The following is a 23209-nucleotide window of genomic DNA, read 5'->3' on the forward strand; positions in this document are numbered from 1 at the left end:
CTCCTCTCCCTATAAGGCCTTCTTGAGCAATCAGTCATCTTGAGAGAAAAGATCTTTTAGAAGATCAAGGCACCTAGCAAATACTATTTCTTCATCTGGTTGGATTTGATTGGTCGTAGTTGGACATCTAACAGAGTTTGTCAACATGATATGCGTCAAGATGGCATCTGCATCCTTTGTCCGCAAGAACTTGAAATGATTGGCCATTTGCTAGTTGGCTATGTTTATATAGCAAGGAAAATTGATTCCAGGTGCTTTGAAGAGTGGGGCTGTAACCTCTAATGCAGGCACCCACACACCTGCTAGACCCGAAATCCGTAGGGCCCCGACCTAAAACTGCCCCACAACCATCCTAATTCTCATCCCTAGTCATAAGATATATACTGCGACACAAGAGCCACACCATAGTTTAAACTATGGTAACTAAATTCATATTCAAAATAAGTAGCTGATAAGTTTATCACAATCAGATATAAGGTTTAAAAAGAAAAGTATATAGCTCTTGACACATTTTATATCTGCTTCAGTCATACTTTATTGGAGTTATCTAACGCGAAGGAGGAACAAATAGAGATAGGATCCTAGCCTTGTTCCGTTTGAAGTTCCTATGAAAGGTTCCAAAATAAAGAATGCTAAAAGCAAGGATTTAGAGTCTTATTAGTCCATCAATCTATAGAAAGGTAGGGAGGCATACCTATCGGGGAAAGAGCGAACGAAGAATGAAGAAGCAATGATACACAGTATCAATTATCTCAATTGTGTTAGAATAGCTAATGGAAATGGAGAATCTCTTGGTTCAAAAAAATTGTGTTAGAAAATGACAAGAGAGATGGAAAGAAGAAAAATGGAAAGAGATGGGAAGAAGAAGAGACCAGCCCCCTTTCAATCCTGTTCTGCATCCGTCACTGGGTGTCGATGCATAGACCAGTATGTTTAGTCAGTTAATATTAATAATCATGGAAACAAATCATCATGCCAGACGTAGTTACGTGATCGAAGGAATGCTTGCGTCTGTGTACGTCCCGTACCAATACTATACCATATATGATGTATCTGCTGGCACGTTCGCTGTGGCCGGCCGTTCCAACGGAAACTGGCGGTAGCGCACGGACGCTGACCTGGTGTGTGCTGTGCGACAGTTTCCGCATGTGTGAGGTCAGGCGCGGAGCGTTTCGTCTCATCGCATCAGCGGCTCCGTGGACAACGACGACGACGAGCTGGCGTCAGTTGCACGGCGTGCATGCATCCACTTCATACGTACGTATCGGGAATCGGGATACATATGCATGAGATCGGGGCAAACGACCGAGAGGCATGCATGTAATAAAGCTGTATATACTTGTTGCATTCTACATGACGTGCACGTAATATAGTATGTCCATATATATGTACGTACGTATGATGTATATATGTGTGAGTGCGATCGACATGAACATGATGATGGCACGATGCTGCATACAACCATACAGGATAGCTCCATGCCACAAATGTATTCGTCGTGGGGTTAGAGCACCCGCAGTGGCAGACCTCGTCACCTCGATGCCTGAAAATTTTTATTCCCATGTCATAAAAGTTGGCATCGTTTTTGTATGCTGCAGTTTTCAAGCTTGCTACAGAACTCTCCATGCCTGACGTACATGCAAGCACAATGAGATGAAACATTTTTTAACAACCAAGCACCGATGACTGAAGAAGCATGGATGCCAGCATTTTTTATCCAAGCACCACACACTGCAGCATGAAAAACGATGCTTGGACCTTCTTTCCTTTCCGAGCATCGACTTTTCTCACGCTACGGGTGCTCTTAGTTAGGGGAGAAAGGACCAATAAAATGGGTAGAAATCTAAAAATAAATTTTTTGTAACGAAGGAAAACGTAGTTGGTCAAAATTAGGAAAACTTTATTGAAAATGATTTTAAAAATAATTTATTTGGTAACAGAGGAAGAACTATATATATGTGCGCTACTCCACGTATACTCACACACCCTCCTCTCCCTACTATATATTCCATGTACATGTGTGAACAATATATGTGTGCCGGCACAGGCGGCAGGTCATCACGGGGAGACCGATTGTGTATTCTCCCTCTATACTACTGCTAGCTGCTACGCAGGTACGTACGTGTCGTGAACCGCGATCCACGTGGTCAGCAGGCAGGGCATGCTGTGTGACACGTACGATACGAGTACTCTGCATGCATGACGGGTTGGTCAAGCAGGCTGCTGCAAGAAACCCCCCTCCATCCCCGTCGTCGTCGTCGTCGTCCCTGATGACGATCGTACGTCGTGGAATGGAACTAGTAGCTTGGAAGATCCGATTCCGATCGAGCAAGCGCACCCGGTCGCCGGCAGCTCCCTACCTACCGTACCGTGTACCCATGCAGCTCGCTTTGCAGTCATGCTTGCTTGCATGGTCTACGTACGTACTACTACGCGACACAAAAGATGCACTACACCCGTACGCCGCTGGAGCTGCTGCTCATCGACCTGACCTCTTGCATGCATTATTGGTCATCTCATCTATCAACAAGACGACAAGTCAATCGCCCGATCATTGCGTCCATCGCTTGCGTGCGTCTCAAGTGTCAGCCAGTAATCACTTGACCTATATCTTGTGCCTTTAATTATATATAATATATATATTCCATATGTCCCCAATTAACTGTTGTCGTTGATTTCCATACTAAAAACTTAACTCGATTCATAGAAAATATTTACAACATTTGTATCTCCGAATAACGGTGGTTAGAGCTTGAGTCCCAAGGGACTTAGTCTTGTGGCTTTATTAGCCACATCGACGAGGAGGGGAAAAAACTCTTTCGTCTATCCTACATCCAAAGCACAGGTTTATGGTCATCTCATCTCACGGAGCTGCGGTGCCGCTGTGTAAGGGTGGGACAGGGGTTCGATGGTTTTTTCGATTTACGTGAGAAGATCTTCTTCGTACGGTGGAATATCGGGTGCTATCTAGCCACCGCGGATCGAGTTTTTTTAAAAAAAAAACTAGATTCAAATATCTATCCACTGATATTAATTATGCACTATTAGTATTAATATTTTATATATATATTTAGTCAAAGTTATTTCTCGAAAAGCGAAAATGACATATATGTAGGAAAGAAGAGGGAGTAGCTCGTTCGCATGTTTGTCCTCAAGAGTCGGTCCACACTGCTGCTTTTGACCGTCCACGCGTGAAACAGTAGTAACTATTTATTATATAATGTATGTGGAGCACTGATATGGTCATCACACATCACTAAGACAGGTTTTTGTTTGTTAGTGATTTTGGTAGTCAAGGTACTAAATAGCATATAGCGGGTTTGTACCGGGTTGGTGCAAGGTAGCGGATCGCGGATAGCTATGGCAGCCTACTGACTCAAATAGCGGCTGCTAAGTTCTAACTTGTTAAATCCAATCCGCTATGCAGTAATGGTAGGAGACCGCTACCGCTATTGCGGACGCTACAACCGCTATATATTTAGTACCTTGTAGGTAGTGCAGAAAATTAATAGCAGAATTAGTATATCCTGAAGTTCTGAAAATATTTTTGGAGATGAGTACTAGTAATCTAGCAGCATGTTCGTTTGGCTGTGGCTTATCGTAAACGATCGTAAATTTCCAGACGAAACAGTATTTTTCTCTCACACAAACCAGCTAGCAGTACTTCTTCACGAACCAGCAACGATACGAACCAGCCAACCGAACAGGATGTAGCTCGACATACAAAACTTTAAATGTTCATTCAAAATATGTAAAAAAGGAAACTAATAGGGAACGCTCTTTGTGTGTGTGGTGTGTGTGGAGGTTGGAGGAAGTACTATTATACCTCTAATATATCGGTACGCTAACATTGTCTTTTATTTGATAGATATAGTAATACTCAAAACACATATATTGCCTTAAAACTAGAGTTTTCAAAACAAGTTCTAGCAATGTTAACAGTTTGTTGTTTCAATTTTATATAGGTGAAAAAAATCAACTGGGACAAACCTTAGATGGACCAGGCAATATTTCCGCTCCGGGCGCTCCCTTGGTTTCTTTTTTATACATCTAAGAGATTAGCTAAATTTAGTGATTTACCTATTCTCTAAATAAAAACCTTTCAAAATAATTGAACTACTCCAACAGCCTCGGTAAAAAATTGTTATTCAACCTCTAAGATGGGCCCACTCCACATCATCGCACATGATTCGACGTATCGTCACGAGCCCTCTTCCCTGTCAACTGACTCTGACAGGATCGACGAGTCTCGTCGGAGTGCGGTTACTAGGCGTTCCCGGGCACACATGGATCTCCTGCGAAGAGGCCAAATGGTGAGCGAGGATGCCGAATTTTTTATATTTGGGTTAAGTCCAATTTACACACTCCAACTCTCGCAAAAGTCTAGATTTCAACTTCGAACTTTAAAATCGGATAACTTTGGTCCTCCAACTCTTGAAAAAGTTCAATTTTCGATCTTTTAGGGGCGGTTTTGTGTATAAACAGTAACTTTTTATATTTTCGGGAGGTGCCGAAATTTTATATTATTTTTTTAAATATCTTAACGTCCTCAAATGAAAAAACTCAAAACTACAAAGTTGTAGATCTCATTCAGAGCTACAACTTTGGTATAAAAAATATTTTTATTTAACTCCATATAAATAATATATTAGTGCTCTAATACGGCAAGCGCCAGTAGACGATTATTACTTTACCCTGTTCGCTCTCTGTTCACCATTAATTAATTGTACTGTAAAGCTAACCTACTGATGGTGGATTGTACTGTAATGCGGCAACACCTGTTAATTAATTGTGACCGGATAGATCGGTCACGCTTTCATTCGCCGAGCATGCGCTGTGACTGCGAGCTTCACTGCCTCTGCTCCGTTCAGCTACGCGCCTGGATGTACTGCACTGCACGAGCACGAGCACGACGAAAGGTCCGTCACCGAGCACCGCAGCCGGCTAGCGGGTGCCATGGAAGCGACCGGTGGTGGTGGTAGTGTGGTACTGCATGCATGCGCGTGGACTGGAGACGCACAGTGCGTGGCACTATTGAGGAGATGAATGCTACCATATGCAGCGGCGGATCCAGGAAATATTTTAGGGGGGACTGAACAACACTGCTGCTCGATCTTAAGTCTCAGCCCCCCTACACTATAGAACTTTGCTTAAAAATTCATAGGGGCTCTACAGTAATTTGCACTACTTCGGTTTGGGTAGGAGGGCTTGAGCCCCCCCCCGCCCCACTGCTGGATCCGCCCCTGACCATATGCGTGCGCGCTGTTGCGAACAGGTAATAGAGGCTCGGCGTCAGTTACTCTGGCGCCGAGGCGCCAGAGTGACTGGCGCCGAGCTACCTGGTAGGCCATCTGTCGGTGTTTCGGACCGGGGATCCTCAACCAACTTGTAAATTTGTACTGCGTGTTCCCAATCCCGGATGGTGATGCAAAGAGACGCAAGGCTTATACTGGTTCAGGCGATCGGTGCCCTACATCCAGTCTAAGAGATTGATCTTGTATTCCTCGCACCGAGGTGCTTGTAGTAGGGGTTACAAGCTGGGTGAGAGAGGGAGCTAATCCTAGGTCTCGGCACGGAGTGATGGGGGCTGCTTGAGACGTTGCTCTCAGACAGCGAGTGAGTACGCGAGTTACATGGTGTTGTTTCTGTGTCTGCCTCTCTTTTTCTCTTCCTGAGAACTCGTCCCCTAGAATGGCCCGAGTCCTTTCCTTTTATAGTTTGAAGGAAGGACAAGGGCGGTACATGTGCTAACTATACGGCGTCGTGCGAACAGAGACGGCGTGTCCGAGCCCTGTAGCCTGTTCCTGTGGTGACATAGTCGTCGGAGTGGTCCGTTCTTGGAGCACCGGGGCGATGTGCCGGTCACATCCGATCCTGTGCGTCATGCGTCATGGGAGCTCTAGGGCTGCCTCGGAGCGGGTGCGGCGGTCAGTGTGCGGGTCGCTGTGGATTGACTATGCGCGAGGCCGAGGCTCGGTCGGTGCCGAGGCCGCACCGTGGTGGGGGGTCTCGGCAGACACGAATCCCGAGATAGCCGAGACCCTGGTGCAAAGTGCCGAGGCCCGGAGAGAGCGATTGGTCTGGTGTGCTGGTTCGGAGGCGATGATGACCCGGGCCAGGCTGCCCATGCCGTGTTGTTTTCAAGGCGGGGATCGCGGGGCACAGTGTAGTGCGGGCGCTGATCGTGGACACAGCGTCAGAATATAGTGGCCGGTAATCTCCGCTGTGCTCTGTCTCAGTCGGTATGGTGCTGATGCGACCTCGTGTCCCGTCGACCACTCCGCGGTGTCGAGCCGCCGTTCGGCTGAGATTGCGGGAGTGGTTGACGTATTAATGGGACGTGACATGCTGTCGGGAGGACCGGTCGAGGCGGGGGCGACGGGCTATCGACAAGCCGGCCTCGAGCGATACGGGGCCTCGGGCGAGACGGAGATTGGGCTCCTTACAGAGGCCTCCCATGAGAGGCCTCGTGCGAGGCGAAGATTGCGTCAGGATGCCGAGACCTCCTGTGCGAGGCTCGAGGCGAGGTGGAGAGCCTGGTGGGCTCGGACGTGGCCGGTGATGAGCCCATGACTTACCCTCTAGCTCTGTTTTTTATGGGATTTAAGTGATTCTTTTGGTGTAGCTCGGGATACCCCGTTCTATGGTACCCGACAGTAGCCCCTGAGCCTCGGGGGGAGTGCGTGCACTCTCCCTGAGGGTTTGTCAAGGCTTGGTTTGTAGCCGCCCCCGTAGGGATTATGTTTTGTCTCTTGAGGTTTCAGTGGGTGCGCGCGAGCGTACCCGCCGGGTGTAGCCCCTAAGGCCCTGGAGGAGTGGAGTTACTCCTCCAGGGGCTTTTTTCGTTTTCGTGTTTGAGTGAGGAGTTTTTATCGTATTTGCCGAGCCCACAAGTGCGAGTTTGGGTCGCGGGGGTCTCGACGAGGTTGCAGGAAAAGCCCCCTAGCCTCCGCACGGACCAAGAGATCCGTCAGCGGTTCCCCTGGCTTTTTGCACGACCCTCATGCTTCCTTTTTGCTCGGAAGGAGGGGTGGAATGTGCCAGGTTACCCTCGGTGGGCACGAGCGTTGGCACTTCCGGTGAGCTATTATCGGGTAAGTCCGAGTGGAGGCCTGTGCCCCGTTCGCTATGGGACGGCTAGCGGTCCAAAGACGCGCTCCAAGAGTACCAGAGGGTTTCTCCAGTGGATGCTGAGGCCCGTGCCTGGAGCAAGAGGGTGGTCGGGGGGGACTTTTTATTCGACCCTCTCATATCCCTTTCGTTTGGATGGAGGGTCTATTTGCCGAGCCCATTCGAGTGCGGGCTGGAGCCGCTGGGTCTCGGCAAGGTTGTAGGAAGAGCCCCCTAGCCTCTACACGGAGCGAGAGGGCCGTCGGGAGCTCCCCTGGCTTTTTATACGCCCCTCACGCGTGAGGGTTTGTTTGCCGAGGCCCCTTTGGGCGCGAGCCTGGGTCATGGGGTCTTGGCAAGGTTGCAGGAAGGGCTCCCTAGCCTCCGCACGGAGCAAGAGGGCCGTCAGGAGCTCCCCTAGCTTTTTGTATGACCCTCGCGCTTCCTTTTCGCTTGGAAGGAGGGGTTGTTTTGCCGAGCCCCCTCGAGTGCGAACCGGGGTCGCTAGGTCTCGGCAAGATTGCATGAAGAGCCCCCTAGCCTCTGCACGGGGCAAGAGGTCCGTCGGGGGTCCCCTGGCTTTTTGTACGACCCTCATGCTTCCTTTTCGCTCGGAAGGAGGGGTGGAATGTGCCAGGCTACCCTCGGTGGGCACGAGCATTGGCACTTCCGGTGAGCTGTTATCGGGTGAGTCTGAGTGGAGGCCCGTGCGCCGTTTGCTAGGGGACGGCTAGCGGTCCAGAGACGCACTCCAAGAGTACCAGAGGGTTTCTCTAGTGGGTGCCGAGGCCGTTCGCTGGGCCTCAGTGGCTCGGTGCCTCCCTACGGTGGGATCCCATTCGAAGACCTCCCTGCTGGTCTCAGACACGACTTAGGGCGTCCCAAGCGTTTCGCTTGCTTGGACCTCAGCCCCGTATAGGCTCGCCTACGGTTGTCCCTGACTCTATTGTCCTGGGGTGGCTGTCAAAACCCATAGGGGCCCAGCCTTCGAACCCCTAGACCATAATAGGCTCAGAGCCTGATTCCTTCATCTGAAAGGAATACGGCGAGGGAGGGGGGGAATATTCTCCCCACCGGCTCAGCAACGGGTGGCGCACCTTTTGAGGCGGTTTCCTGGGGAGGCGAAACGATGCCTGCTGTCGTAGTGGCTGAGCGCGGCATGGTGGATGGGATGTAACTGTTCCCGCAATTAATGAGAAAGGAGTGGGCGCGTGGGCGGTAAAATCGGATCGTGGTTAACCGCGCTGGATCGAGGGGAAACTTCCTCGATTTCATCACCCGACCGTTTTGCCTTCACCCTGCATAAATACTCAAAGAGTCTCGCCCCTCCTCACCTTACCTTGCCTGCGTTAGCTCTGCCTCCCTCGAGCCGTCGCTAGAGCAACGGGTGCCGGGCAGAAGAAGGGAGAAGAGCGAGCTAGGGAGAAAGCGAGAAAGAGCGAGCGAGCGAGCGAGAGAGAGAGAGAGAGAGAGACAAACTCACCGCCGCATCTGATCCCTCCATCGCATCCATGGCCGGCGACATCGTTGTCATCGAGGTAGACCCCTGGGATCCGTCAGACGTCACCGAGGAGATGCTTCAGTCGCTCATCGACGGCAGACTCCTTTGTCTGGTGACGGACCCCAACAGGCCGGAGTGGATCGCTCCGTCGGGCGAGCCAGAGCTGAGGCCCCATGACGGTTACGTCATGAGCTTTGTCTCCTTTCACGAGCACGGCCTCGGCATCCAGGCAGATCGATTCATGCGGGCGCTCCTGCACTACTATGGCGTGGAGCTCCACAACTTCAACCCCAGCTCCATCGCACAGGCGGCCATCTTTGTTGCCGTCTGCGAGGGGCACTTGGGGGTTGCTCCCCATTGGGAGTTGTGGCTCCATCTCTTCTGGGCGGGGCACACCACTAAGCCGACGGGCACGTCGGGCACGAGGAAAGCGACGAGGGCCGGCGGCTGCACTCTCCAAGTGCGCCAGGACCGCCAGCACCTCTACATCTCGGCCTAGCTCGCGTCATCCAAACACCGATGGTACACGAGCTGGTTCTACCTTCGCAACGACAACGGAGGACTTCCCCCCTACACTGGGCGGATTGTGGAGAGCTGCCCGGAGAGGTGGAAGTACGGCGTCCCGAGGGACGACCAGCCCAAGCTGCAGCCGCTTCTGGAGGGGCTGGAGAGGCTATGGGGCCGTGGCCTTACCACGGCTATGGTCGTGGCGGCCTTCCACCGCCGGAGGGTGCTGCCACTGATGGCTCGACGGCGGCGGCTGCTCGAGATGAAGCCGGGTGAGCCCATTGAGGGCATCCGGATGTCCTCCTCTGCTCTTTCCGATGAGGAAATTCTTCGTCGGGTGGGGGAGACGGTAGAGGCAAAGCTGAGGGGCGGCAACTTGACCCCCATCGCGATGCGACCATCGTGGGGGTTCCTCTCGCTGGTAAGTCATGTGCCGCTGTAGCCCCCAAGCCTCTTCCATTTCTTCTTACTTCTTGTTCCCTTATGCGCGTTCGTCATTCCTGCAGGGGATGAGGGACGTGCGCTCCTCTCCGCCGCCCATTCCTGAGGACGCGAGGCGGCGGGCGATCAACCGGGCGCACGCCGACGCGCAGAAAAAATGGAAAGACGCCAAGGCGGCGAAGCGCACAAAGAAGATCCTCGCGCGCGAGGAGCTGGACAAGCGCCGCCGTCAATAAAGGAAGGATGGTCTCCCGTTGGAGGAATCCCCGTCGCTGTTGCTGTCGACGGAGGCCTCGAACGGGGATGACGAGGGCGAGGTGGGGCGAGGTCCCCTAGACCATCTTCCTGACGTAGTGGAGGTGGTGCCCGGGGCGCTGGCGAGCAGCCCGGCACTCCTAGGAGGAGGAGGAGCGAACCCGGGGTCGGCAATTGCCCGCTCTGGGGCCGAGGCTGATACGCCTGAGGCACGGGCGTTGGGCAAACGCGCCATCAGCCCGGTGGTCTTGGCGATGGCGGTGGAACAAGTGGCGGTGGAGGCGACGTAACTGCCCCCACGGAGGACCAAGGGGGCACCGGGGTCCGTTGAGGACCAACCGGCGCCGGTGGACATGGAGGCGATGCCTCTGCCGCCGCCGCCGCCTTTGCGGATAAGGGTCACCATGGTGAAGCGGTTGCCGCCCCGCTCGAGGTAGGTGTATTTTTGGTGGGTTCGCAGTGCCTTCCGTTCGTTCTTTTGTCTTGTGCTGACCCTGTGATCGTCTTGTCCTTAGCCGGAAGCGACCTGCGGACGAGCTTCCCTTGGTGCCCCTTGAGGTGCTCAAGGTGAGGCCCGGCTCCTTCGCCCACTGGGTGGCGGAGGCGCAAGCCGCTATACAACGCGGCGCGGCGTCGGCGAGGGCCGACCCGAAGGAGCCAGCCACCCAAGGAGGGGCTGCCGAGGCGACCCCGACACAGATAGGGAAGGGAGTGCTTCTGCCCCACGAGGGCGAGGCTCATGAGTCGGATGGAGCTGGCGTGCCCTTGGTTGCCGAGGCCCCCGGGGTCTCCGAGGCTGAGGCGACGGAGGCCGGGGCACCCAAGACCGCTGAGACCACAGCGGTGGGGGTCGGTGTTTCTACGACCACCGAGGCCACTATGGTGGAGGCCGGAGCCCCCGAGACCATCGAGGCCATGACTGCGGAGGCTGGAGCCCCCGAGATCATCGAGGCCAACGTGATGGTGGCGAGGCCGTCTGCCCAGGAGGCGGAGATGAAGGCTGCGGAGGCCTTGGTGGCGCCCTTGGTTCAGGGCCCGCTGTTGTTACGAGGGAGCGCCCGAGAGGTGGAGGTCTATCCAATCTCCTCCGACAATACTTCCCAGGCGCGGGGGGTGGTCGACGCCGAGGAGACCGGTGCCATGGAACAGCTGGCTCCGACCTTGGGCGAGGGAAGCTCGGCCCTCGTGCGGGTGCAACCCGAGCCTCGCGGGTGGGATCACCCGCGTGTACTGTGGCGGAGCCGGGACGACCATGAGGGGGAGCCCCTATTCGCTCTCGAGGACACAGCCGAGGGCGGGCGCTGGGACACCTTCGAGCAATACCACCAGCTGGCGGAGCGGTCGCTTCAGACGGCGCTGTCCGTGGTGGCCGACGAACTGGCCGGAGTCGCCCAGGTTCGCGTTTTCTTTTCTCGTGCGATGTTGTCTTTTTCTGAGTTTTGTTGCAATCAATGACCCCTGTTCTGCTTCCCCAGGAACTCAAGACCCGGTCCCTTGGGAAGTCGGTCTTTCTCCGGTGGGAGAGGGACGTCTGGGACTAGCTCCAGCGGCAAAAGGGCCTGCTTGCAGGAGCCAACGAGCTTCTGGCGGCACGGAGCGCGGAGGTGGAGGACCTTTGACTTCGTTGTGCCGACGCGAGGGTCGAGGTGGTCATGGCCCAGGGGTAGGTCGCCCCTTTGATGGCGCGGGTCAAGGAGTTGGAGGAGGAGCTTACCCGCGTCGCCGGTGATCGGGATGCCTTCAGGTCCCGGGCTGAAGAAGCGACGGCCTCGGGCAAGGCCTCGCTGGGCAGCTAGGGGCAGAGGAGAGTGTGCACCAGCTGATGAAAGACGCCTTGGATGAGGGCCTTGCGGTGGTTGAGGCCTCCCGGATCGAGGCTATGGTCTGGAGGGGAAAGGCCGAGGGTGAGTACTGTCCCCCTCGTTTTCCTCATTTTTCTTGTGTTCACCTCCTAACTCCCTGATGTGATGCAGAGCTAGGGAGAGAGGTCTCCAGGGCTGCCGAGGCTTCTCAGATCGAGGCCCAGTGCCTGAAGGAAAAGGCCGAGGCCTCCATGGCCGAGGCCCAACGCTAGGGAGAGAAGGCCGAGGCCTCTCGGGTCGAGGCCCGTCGATGGGAGCAGAAGGCGAGGGGTGAGTTCCGCAGGCTGCTGTCCCTTTTTTGGCTCGCTTTTTCTTCGCACTCAATCTCACTCCATTTCCTTGGGCGCAGAGTTGGAGGTGGAGGTCACTCGGGCGGCCGAGGCTTCCAGCGCGGTGCAAACGGTGCTCGAGACCAAGATCGGGGAGCACGAGGCGCTGAAACATGCTGCCCTTTCCGCCTGCGAGGCCTTGGAGGTCGAAGGGGTTCAGTCAGGCAGCTCCCTTGGGAGCCGTTTGATTGCGCTGAGCAGCCAGATGCGCGAGCGACTCCGAGGAGCGCTGCACACGGGTGTCAAGCGCGCGTTGGCCGTCATCTCCTCTCACTACATTGGCATCGACCTCTCGGCCATCAGTGATGGCTATGTCCTGCTTGATGATGACGAGGAGGCCGGCGTGGTGGTCACGAAGCTGATGGAGGCGGCAGAAGGCCCTGGCACGGCGCTAGCGATGCTGTTCGAAGGGGAGGTGGTCCCTCCCCTGCCGTCTGTAGATGCCGGAGGCCCTGAGCTTTGAGCTGGGCCCAAGGGGCCATGTAAAAATAGAGTAGGAATTATCTTTGTACCATAACGCTTGTGGCTGTCGAGACCTTTCTTTTCGAAGTACTCGTGTTTCTTTAATCATTTGTCTTGTATTTCCGAGCCTCTGCCCTCTTGTTGTCTCCGATCTGATTTCTTTGTAAAAAACCTATTTGGAGCCTAAGCCGTCCCCTGGGCAAAAGGTGGTGAGGGAGCGCCGTAGCCCGGAGGCTTAGGCTATCTCGCGACTCAACCGGCCTTCTGGCCCTAAGACGGGCTTTTGATCCTTGGGTTTTTCGCAACTGATTCGTCAGAGCATGCTAGAGGGTTTGGCGTAGGATTTTTTTCAAAAAACGACTGAAGAATGGTGCGTGGGACTTAGGGGGAGTCCCCCATCTAGCCCCCGAGGGAGGCTTGGTTCTGCAGAGGTAGAGCCGAGTCTCCCTTACCGTGTTATCGTATTGCCGAGACCCATGATGGGCTCGGGGGGGGGGGTTCTCGAGAAAATTAGACCAACTAAAGAACGCTTCTTAATTGTATTCCGAGAAACAATATATACAATGCTTGGAAATTTAAGGATAAAAGCGACGTAGCTGTTCTATGTTCCAAGCGTTGGTGAAGATTTCGCCCTTCTCGTTGGCTAGCTTGTAGGTCCCGGGCTTCAGCACTTGGGCGATGATGTACGGTCCTTCCCATGGCGGGGTCAGCTTGTGGCGGCCCTTGTTGCTCTGTGCTAGCCTCAACACCAGGTCGCCTACTTTCAAGTCTCGGCCTCAGACGCGCCGGGCCTGATAGCATCGCAGGGTCTGCTGGTATTTAGCTGAGTGCAGTAGTGCGACGTCTCGGGCTTCCTCCACTTGGTTGAGAGCGTCCTCTCGGGTGGTGCGGTTACTTTGTTCGTTATAGGCTTGTAGCCTTAGGGAACCATATTCCAAGTCAGTGGGGAGGATGGCCTTGGCCCCATAGACCAGGAAGAAAGGCGTGAACCCCGTGGCTCGGCTTGGAGTGTTCCTCAGGCTCCAGATGACCGATGGGAGTTTGGCGAGCCATTTCTTGCCAAACTTCTTCAACCGGTTGTAAATTCTTGGCTTGAGGCCTTGTAGGATCATGCCGTTGGCACGTTCTACTTGGCCATTGGTCCTTGGGTGTCCTATGGCCGACCAGGCCACACGGATGTGGTGGTCGTCGCAAAACATCAAGAACTTTTTGCCGGTGAACTGTGTCCCGTTGTCGGTGATGATGGTGTTAGAAACCCCAAATCTGTGGATAATGTCAGTGAAGAACAGCACTGCTTACTCGGATTTGATTCGATTGATCGGACGAGCCTCGATCCACATGGAAAATTTATCGATTGCTACCAAGAGGTGGGTGTAGCCCCCGGGCGCCTTCTGTAGAGGCCCGACCATGTCGAGCCCCCATACAACAAATGGCTAAGTGATGGGAATGGTTTGGAGGGCCAGGGCCGGGAGATGTGTTTGTCGAGCATAGTACTGACATCCTTCGTAGGAGCGTACTAGCTTGGTGGCGTTGGCAACCGCCGTCGGCCAGTAAAACCCTTGGCGAAAAGCGTTTCCTACGAGCGTCCGAGACGCCACATGGTGCCCGTAGGCCCCTACATGCAAGTCCCAAAGCAGGGCTCGGCCTGCCTCGGCGGTGATGCATCATTGGAGGACACTGGAGGGACTTCGCCTGTACAACTCGTCATTGCAGAGGACGTAAGTTTTGGCTCGGCACGCAAGCCGTCGGGCTTCGGTCCTATCACTAGGAAGCTCCCCTCGATTAAGCCAATCGAGGAACGGGATTGGCCAATCCATGCTCTGGCCGGTCTACGGAGGCTCGGTGTTGACTTCCATGACCTCGGGCTCGGTCGAGGGGGTCTCGGCAGTAGAGGGGGCGTCGAGCCCTACCGCGGATTCCACAGGTGGGCCCTCCTCTGTTACCAAGGTGTAGTCAATGGAAGGTTTGTGGAGGTCCCTGGCAAAGATGTTCGGGGGGACCGGAGCCCATGCCAAGGCCATCTTTGCCAGTTCATCGGTGGCCTTGTTGTACTTCCGTGCGATGTGGTTTAGCTCGAGACCGTCGAACTTGTCTTCTAGGTGATGTACCAACTTGCAGTAAGCCTCCATTTTGGGGTCGAGGCAATTTGACTCCTTCATGACTTGATCGATGACGAGCTGCAAGTCGCCCGGGACGTCAAGACACCGTGCCCCAAGTTTGATGGCGACTTGTAAGCCATTGATGAGGGCCTCGTACTCGGCCACGTTGTTGGAGGTGGCGAAGTGGAGCTGCACCATGTAGCGCATGTGTACTCCAAGGGGCAAGATGAAGAGCAGACCCACGCCTACCCTGGTCTTCATCAGGGATCCATCGAAGTACATGGTCCAGCACTCCATCTGAATTTGAGCAGGTGGTAATTGGGTGTCGGTCCACTCAGCCACGAAATTGGCCAAGACCTGAGACTTGATCGCTTTCCGAGGCACAAAAGTCAAGGTTTCCCCCATAAGCTCGACAGCCCACTTGGCTATTCTACCTGAGGCCTCCCGGTTATGAACTATCTCCCCCAAGGGGAAAGATGATACCACAGTCACTAGGTGAGACTCGAAGTAGTGACACAGTTTGCACCGGGCCAGGACTATGGCGTAGACCAGCTTCTGGATGTGGGGGTAGCGTGTTTTGGTCTCGGAGAGCACCTCACTGATGAAGTAAATAGGTTGTTGGGTGGGTAGAGCATGCCCCTCTTCCTGCCTCTCTACTACTACGGTAGCGCTGACCACTTGGGTCATTGCGGCGATGTAGAGTAAGAGGGCCTCGTCCCTGGCTAGGGGTACCAGGATGGGAGGATTCATGAGCAGCGCTTTGAGTCTATCGAGGGCTTCTTCGGCCTCGGGGGTCCAAGAGAAACGCTCGGATTTTCTCAGGAGTCGGTATAGAGGCAATCCTTTTTCGCCGAGGCGCGAGATGAAGCGGCTCAGGGCCGCAAGGCATCCCATGACCCTCTGTACTCCCTTGAGGTCTCTGATTGGTCCCATGCTGGTTATGGCAGAGACCTTCTCTGGGTTGGCTTCGATGCCTCGTTTCGAGACTATGAATCCCAAGAGCATGCCTCGGGAGACCCCGAACACACACTTCTCAGGATTGAGCTTGATGCCCTTCTCTCTAAGGCATTTGAAGGCTATCCTCAAGTCATCGATGAGATCCCCGGCCTTTCTAGTCTTGACCATGATGTCGTCCACATAGGCCTCGACGGTTCGCCCAATGTGGTCACCAAAGACCTGGGTCATGCACCGCTAGTACGTGGCCCCTACATTTCTGAGGCCAAAAGGCATAGTCACATAGCAGTACATGCTGAATGGGGTGATGAAAGAAGTCGCAAGCTAGTCGGACTCTTTCATCTTGATTTGATGGTAACCAGAATACGCATCAAGGAAAGACAGGGTCTCGCACCCCGCAGTGGAGTCAATGATCTGATCGATTCGGGGTAATGGGAAGGGGACTTTTGGATAGGCTTTGTTCAAACCGGTGTAGTCTACACACATCCTCCATTTCCCATTTTTCTTCTTAACTAACACGGGGTTAGCTAACCACTCTGGGTGGGACACTTCCTTGATGAACCCGGCCGCCAAGAGTTTCTGCACCTCCTCACCGATGGCCCTACGCTTTTCCTCGTCGAAGTGGTGCAGGCGTTGCCTCACCGGTCTAGAGCCAGCCTGGATGTCCAAGGCATGCTCGGCGACCTCCCTCGGTATGCTCGGCATGTCCGAGGGACTCCATGTGAATATGTTGGCATTCGCACGGAGGAAGTCGATGAGCACGGCTTCCTATTTGATGTCGAGGGTGGCGCTGATCCTCAGCGCCCGGTCGTCGGGGCAGGCGGGGTCGACCGGGACGAGCTTGATGGCCTCCGCGGGCTCGAACGCCCCTGCGCGACGCTTGGAGTCAGGCGCCTCGCCATTGAGTTGGTCGAGGTGGGCAATAAGGGTCTCAGTCTCCGCAAGAGCCTTGGCGTACTTGATGCACTCGACGTCGCAGTCGTATGAATGTTCGTACGTGGACTCAATCGTGATGATACCGCTGGGGCCTGGCATCTTGAGCTTGAGGTAGGTATAGTTGGGGACTACCATGAACTTGGCATAGCACGGCCGCCCCAGAATGGCGTGGTAGGTTCCCCCAAACCTGACTACCTCGAAGGTAAGGACTTCCTTGCGGTAGTTGGAGGGGGTGCCGAAGCAGACGGGAAGGTCGATGCGCCCGAGGGGTCACGTGCGTTTCCCTGGCACGATGCTGTGGAAGGGTGCGACGTCGCCTCGGAGCCTCGACTGGTCGATCTCCAAGAGCTCCAGGGTGTTGACATATAGGATATTGAGGTCGCTGCCTCCGTCCATCAACACCTTGGAGAGTCGGGTGTTGCCGATGATCAGGTCGACAACCAGTGGGTACTGCCCGGGATTCGGAACATGGTCGGGGTGGTCGTCTCGATCAAAGGTGATCGCCTCCTGAGACCAGTCAAGGTACCGGGGGGTGGCCACCTTGACCGAGAAGACTTCTCGGTGTTCCCTCTTCCGCTGCCACGCCGTAAGGCACGCCGAGGGTCCGCCGAAGATCATGAAGGCGTTGCGTACCTCGGGGAACCCGTCGTCCTTGTTATCGTCCTGGTCGCCGGTGCCCTTCTACTTGGCGTCGTCGTCGGGGAGCCCGAGCCTGGCATAGTAACACCACAGCATGGAGCAATCCTCGAGGGCGTGCTTGACCGGGCCTTAGTGGTAAGGGCAGGGTTTCTTAAGCATGTCGTCGAAAGGCCTAGGGCCCTTGAGGCCTCGGGGATTCTTGCGTTCTGCAACCACGACCAGATCGGCTTCCCGGACCTCCTGCTTCCCCAAGCGGTCCTTCTTCTTTTTCTTGGGGAGGTGGGAGGCTGAGGCCTTGGGGGCCTTGTCCGTCCGCTTCCCCTTGGCGTCGCTGTCGGGGAAGATGGCTCCAACAGCTTCTTCGCCCGAGGCGAAGTTGGTTGCGATGTCAAGGAGCGCGGCAGCTGAGCGCGGCATGTTCCGACCTAACTCTCGGACCAAGTCCCGGTAGGTGGTGCCAGAGAGGAAAGCCTGGATGATCTCCGAGTCGCCAACGCTGGGCAACTCGGTGCACTGTTTGGAGAAGCACCGGATGAAGTCTCGGAGAGACTCGTCCGGTTTCTGGCGACAGCTCTTAAGATCCTAGGAGTTCCTAGGGCACACGTATGTGCCCTGGAAGTTCCCAACGAAGATCCTAACTAAGTCGCGCCAGTCGTGGATTTGTGAGGGAGGAAGGTGCTCGAGCTAGGCTTGCGCTGAGTCTAACAAGAGCAAGGGGAGGTTGCGGATGATGAGCAGGTCCTCGTCCACGCCACCTAGCTGGCAGGCCAGGTGGTAATCAGCAAGCCAGAGTTTGGGGTTGGTCTCGCCGCTATACTTCGTGAGATTGGCTGGTTGCCGAAACCAGGTCGGGAAATGAGCAGCGCGGATGGCTCTGCTGAAGACCCAAGGGCCTGGCGGTTCAGGAGAAGGGCTGCGGTCCTCCTCGCTGTCATAACGGCCACCTCGGTGCGGGTGATAGCCCCAGGTGGGCCCCTCGTTGTCGTGGCGTCGTCGCCTGCTGACTACCTCATGGTCTCCCTGCGCCTCACGTCGATTGCTGAGGCGGTCAAGTAGTAAGGGGACCCTGTGGGCTATCGGTGCTCGAGCAGGCTCGGGACGAACCGAGGCCTCCCTATCTTGCCGAGGCGGTGCTGCGGGCAGGTTCGAGGCGCCCTCGAGCCATCGGGAGGCGGAACTCTCGGCCTGCTGCACCGCGGCGGTCTGTAGGAGCTCTCAGAGCTCGCCGCGGACCCGCCACCCCTCCGTGGTAGAAGGCTCGGGCATCGCGCGGACCAGCATTGCCGCAGCCGCGACGTTCTGGCTAGCGCAATTGAAGACTGGGGGTTGCTCACTCCCTTCATCGTCGTGGATGCGGTGATGCACATCGTGGGCCCTCCGTCGGGCTCCTCCGCCGTCGCCGCGACCTCGCTGCTCCTGTTCGAGAGTCTCAAAGCTGCTATAAAAGGAGTCAGTCTTGTTCGACCTTGGCCTAGAGCTCACGGAGTTGTTCTAGGTCTGGGCGTTGAGGTCACGCAGGAGCGAGGTTCTCGTTCCGTGCTGCCGGCAGGACAATACGCGGAGGTGTGGCGGCGCCTGTACTCGGGCGAAGCGGGGAATGGCTACCCGCCCCCTCGTCCTCCTTGCCCGCCCTCGGCATCCTGAGCCCGACGTGGAAACACTCGCGAGTGGGGTCATAGGTGCCCTCGTCGTCGGAGTCGGAGTAGCCGAAGCAGTAGTTGCTTGCAGCCAAGAAGCGGCGCATGGCTCCAGGGTTGTGGAGGCCGGAGAAATCCGCTCCGGCCCACGCCTCATCCTCCTCCGAGGAATCGGCATGGGTGTGGGTCGATGCGGTGGTGTCGAAGTCGAGGGCAAAGCGTTGGTGGCGTCCCGAGGGATCCGCGTGAGCGGATGCGTAGGCGTAAGCGTAGGAGGCGGCGCCATTTCTCAACCCGAAGGGGTATGGGGATGGCACCGTCACCGGGCTCTGCTCCGCCGGAGTTGGCTCCTCCGGGAGTGGTGGAGTGGAGCTTGATGATGGGGCGTCGCCGAAGGCTACCGGCGTTTTCCCCTTGTCCAGGCTCAGGCTAGAAAGGTCCCCAATTAGGGACCCTGCGCCAACAGCTGGTCCCCAATTGGAGAGCGGCGTGTCGCCCTGGGTTCGCATGGCATCGGGGAGATCTTGCTCGCATCGTGCTTGGCGAGCGCGGCGAGAGCGGTCGCCTGGGCGCCGCTTGCGCCTGGGCTACCGGTGCGTGACTTCGTCGTCGGTTGGTGGGGCTCGAGGAGTGAGGAGTACCATGTCGTACTCATGCCCTAGAGACATGAACTCTAGGCTTCCAAACCAAACCACCGTGCCGAGACGCAACGATCGTATGGGGTCTGCCATCCGGAACTTGTTGGGATAGCGAAACTGACACGCAGAGTCCCCTACCTGGCGCGCCAACTGTCGGTGTTTCGGACCGGGGGATCCTCAACCAACTAGTAAATTTGTATTGCGTGTTCCCAATCCCGGATGGTGATGCAAAGAGACACAAGGCTTATACTGGTTCAGGCGACGGTGCCCTACATCCAGTCTGAGAGATTGATCTTGTATTCCTCGCACCGAGGTGCTTGTAGTAGGGGGTTACAAGCTGGGTGAGAGAGGGAGCTAATCCCAGGTCTCGGCACAGAGTGATGGGGGCTGCTTGAGATGTTGCTCTCAGACAGCGGGTGAGTACGCGAGTTACAGGGTGTTGTTTCTGTGTCTGCCTCTCTTTTTCTCTTCCTGAGAACTCGTCCCCTAGAATGGCCCAAGTCCTTTCCTTTTATAGTTTGAAGGGAGGACAAGGGCGGTACATGTGCTAACTATACGGCATCGTGCGGACAGAGGCGGCGTGTCCGAGCCCTGTAGCATGTTCCTGTGGCGGCGTAGTCGTCGGAGTGGTCCGTCCTTGGAGCACCGGGGCGACGTGCCGGTCACATCCGATCCTGTGCGTCATGGGAGCTCCAGTGCTGCCTCAGAGCGGGTGCGGCGGTCAGTGTGCGGGTCGCTGTGGATTGACTATGCACGAGGCCGAGGCTCGGTCGGTGCCGAGGCCGCACCGTGGTGGGGGGTCTCAGCAGACACGAATCCCGAGATAGCCGAGACCCTGGTGTAGAGTGCCGAGGCCCGGAGAGAGCGATTGGTCTGGTGTGCTGGTTCGGAGGCGATGATGACCCGGGCCAGGCTGCCCATGCCGTGTTGTTTTCGAGGCGGGGATCGCGGGGCACAGTGTAGTGCGGGCGCTGATCGTGGGCACAGCGTCAGAATATTGTGGCCGGTAATCTCCGCCGTGCTTTGTCTCAGTCGGTATGGCGCTGATGCGACCTCGTGTCCCGTCGGCCACTCCGCGGTGTCGAGCCGCCGTTCGACTGAGATTGCGGGAGTGGTTGACATATTAATGGGACGTGACATGCTGTCGGGAGGACCGGTCGCGGCGGGGGCGACGGGCTATTGACAAGCCGGCCTTGAGCGATACGGAGAATAGCTATCTCGTTCAAGGTCGTACGCACAGGGCCTCGGGCGAGACGGAGATTGGGCTCCTTGTAGAGGCCTCCCGTGAGAGGCCTCGCGTGAGGCGGAGATTGCGTCAGGATGCCGAGACCTCCTGTGCGAGGCTCGAGGTGAGGTGGAGAACCTGGTGGGCTCGAACGTGGCCGGTGATGAGCCCATGACTTACCCTCTAGCTCTGTTTTTGATGGGATTTAAGTGATTCTTTTGGTGTAGCTCGGGGTACCCCGTTCTATGGTACCCGACACCGTCCACCGTGTCCAGAAGCTCGGCGTCAGCATCAATGGCGCCGAGCTAAGGGTCAATTTTCTGAATTCTTTCCGCCAGGGGTTTATTTGTGAGAAACTTTAAAAAAAAGGCCAAAATGTAAAAAATTCGGACGAGGATGCTTATCCAATTCTAGCGGGCGATTGTTTTTTACGATGGAGAGCTACTAAATTTGAAGATGTATTTGACCAGTCCGTTGAAGACGCTTTTTTTGTCTCCAAAACAATTTAGATCTTCTGTTGGAGTTACACGCGCTTAAAATATAGAAGTATATCGTTTCATGATCATTATGTATTTATATATTATATTAACCTTGCATATAATTTGAGTAATGGTAATATTCATCAAAACCTACAAAGTTTGACTTTTCTTTAATCCTAATAGTACACCCCATAAAGTACCTCCCCAAATACTACTAGTATATACTGTATGTTAACTATTGGTACATTAAGTTGGAAGGGCACTACTATAGTATATAGTTAACGCTTGTTAAATACGGTAAGAGTACCTGGTACGCTATCTAGTCTTAAACTGCCATCGGTTTCCAAACAAAAAGGCCAATTGTAAGACACCTGATCTTGACCTCCAACAGTGAGACCGTCAGACCGACGACTTGTCTGCTTCCTGTTCTTGATTGACATGTATTCCAATCCCAATTAGTAAATTAAATCAGGTAGGTAGGTAGGTTGGTCCCTGAGTCCAACTCCAACCACGCATGCATCAACGCGTGTACTAATTCCTGCCATTACCCCCATTCATTAGTAACCTAATTGCCCCTTCATTAACCCCCACACGAAACCGTACTACGACCTTGTCCCCTCCAATCCAATCCTCCATCAGGTTAAGGTTGGTGTGGAATGGAATGCCCGAATGGTGGACTGGTACGGTGGTGGCCGCCCTTCTCCTGCATGCCACCTATATAAACGCACGCACCAGCAGCCTGTGCACTCATCGGCCGCCACGCTGCTTTGCCTTGCCTCCTCCTCCTCTCTCTCTCGTCGAGCCGTCTCGCCACTTCCATCGATCGATCGCCATCATATCGCCATGTCTAGCCTCACCACGGCCGGCAGCAGCATGGAGGAGCAGTACTACTCCGTGCCCGTGTCCGCGGAGGAGGTCGGCACGCACCTGTCCCTGGGGATCGGCGGCGGCAGCGGAGGAGGAGGAGCTAAGAGCCTGTGGCTAGCACCGCCGCCGCGGACGGTGCAGCTGTTCGGCGAGGTGCTGTCGGTGCAGGACGATGATCTTCGTGACGGTGACGAAGCGCAAGCACTTCAGCACCACCGGGGCCGGCCGACTGGGGCGGCGGCGACGGCGAGCAGGAAGAAGAAGAGAGACGCAGACGCCGGCGGTGGCACCGCCACAGCCGCTGCTGCTGATAGGCATCAGAGTAAGAAGTCCAAGACGACGTGCCGCGACGACGGCGACGGCGGCGGCGGCGGCGGGAGGAAGAAGCTCCGGCTCACCGCCGCGCAGGCCACCATGCTCGAGGACAGCTTCCGCGCCCACAACATCCTCTCTCACGTATGTCGTATGCATGCATAATTCTTCATTCATCTCTTCCATTCCTCAATTCAGTTCATCGACTAATCAAATGCAAATTCGTTGATGAATCGAATCGGATCGAGCAGGGAGAGAAGCAGGAGCTGGCGCGGCGTGTGGGGCTGAGCGCGCGGCAGGTGGACGTGTGGTTCCAGAACCGGCGGGCGCGGACCAAGCTCAAGCAGACAGAGGTCGACTGCGACCTGCTGCGACGCTGGTGCGACCGCCTCACCGACGACAACGCCCGCCTCAGGAGGGACCTCGCCGACCACCGCCGGGCGGCGGCTTCGTCCACGAGCCTGGTCGCCGCCGTCTAAGAAACTGTGATATGTGAATGTATCGGACATTTCGACTTCGATTCTAGGAATGTATGAAAATGTGACGGTATCGGACAAGTTTTGGACTTTGATTTTGTGAATGTAAGAAACTGTGACGATGTATAGATGTGAACTGTGAATGTATGAATTATAAAACTGTGAACTGTTATCTGTTTGTGAAACTGTGATTCTGTTAATGCAAAGGGTAACAGACCGCGGGCTGGCATGGCCGGCGCCGACAAGCAGCAGCTCGCTGTCGTCGCCGGCGGCGGCAACATGCTGGCGTAGTAGTAACGTTCAGTTGACTCGCCATGTCACCTGACCTCATGACTATATATGGCCAACGGGCTGGCCCGGCCCGGCACGGCATGGGCCTGTGCCAGCAAGGCCCGATAGCCAACGGGTCGGCACGACACGGCCCTATGGGCCGATTTCCGTGCTGGGCCAGCCCGCGAAGCACGGCCAGAATCATGGGCC

At 55.5% G+C, this 23209-nt stretch overlaps 2 protein-coding genes across 2 annotated transcripts; both read left to right on the forward strand.

Annotated features, from left to right (window-relative positions):
• Positions 1-10167: 10167 nt before the first annotated feature.
• On the forward strand, positions 10168-11888 carry LOC136465154 (uncharacterized). The gene is made up of 3 exons (XM_066464007.1): positions 10168-10247; positions 10330-10949; positions 11788-11888. The coding sequence occupies exons 1-3, from the start codon at positions 10168-10170 to the stop codon at positions 11886-11888; spliced, it is 801 nt and encodes a 266-aa protein (XP_066320104.1).
• Positions 11889-21917: 10029 nt separating this feature from the next.
• On the forward strand, positions 21918-23020 carry LOC136465156 (putative homeobox-leucine zipper protein HOX26). The gene is made up of 3 exons (XM_066464008.1): positions 21918-22397; positions 22505-22717; positions 22937-23020. The coding sequence occupies exons 1-3, from the start codon at positions 21918-21920 to the stop codon at positions 23018-23020; spliced, it is 777 nt and encodes a 258-aa protein (XP_066320105.1).
• Positions 23021-23209: the final 189 nt, after the last annotated feature.

Source organism: Miscanthus floridulus, chromosome 7 (genome assembly GCF_019320115.1).
Source record: "Miscanthus floridulus cultivar M001 chromosome 7, ASM1932011v1, whole genome shotgun sequence".
NCBI lineage: Eukaryota > Viridiplantae > Streptophyta > Magnoliopsida > Poales > Poaceae > Miscanthus > Miscanthus floridulus.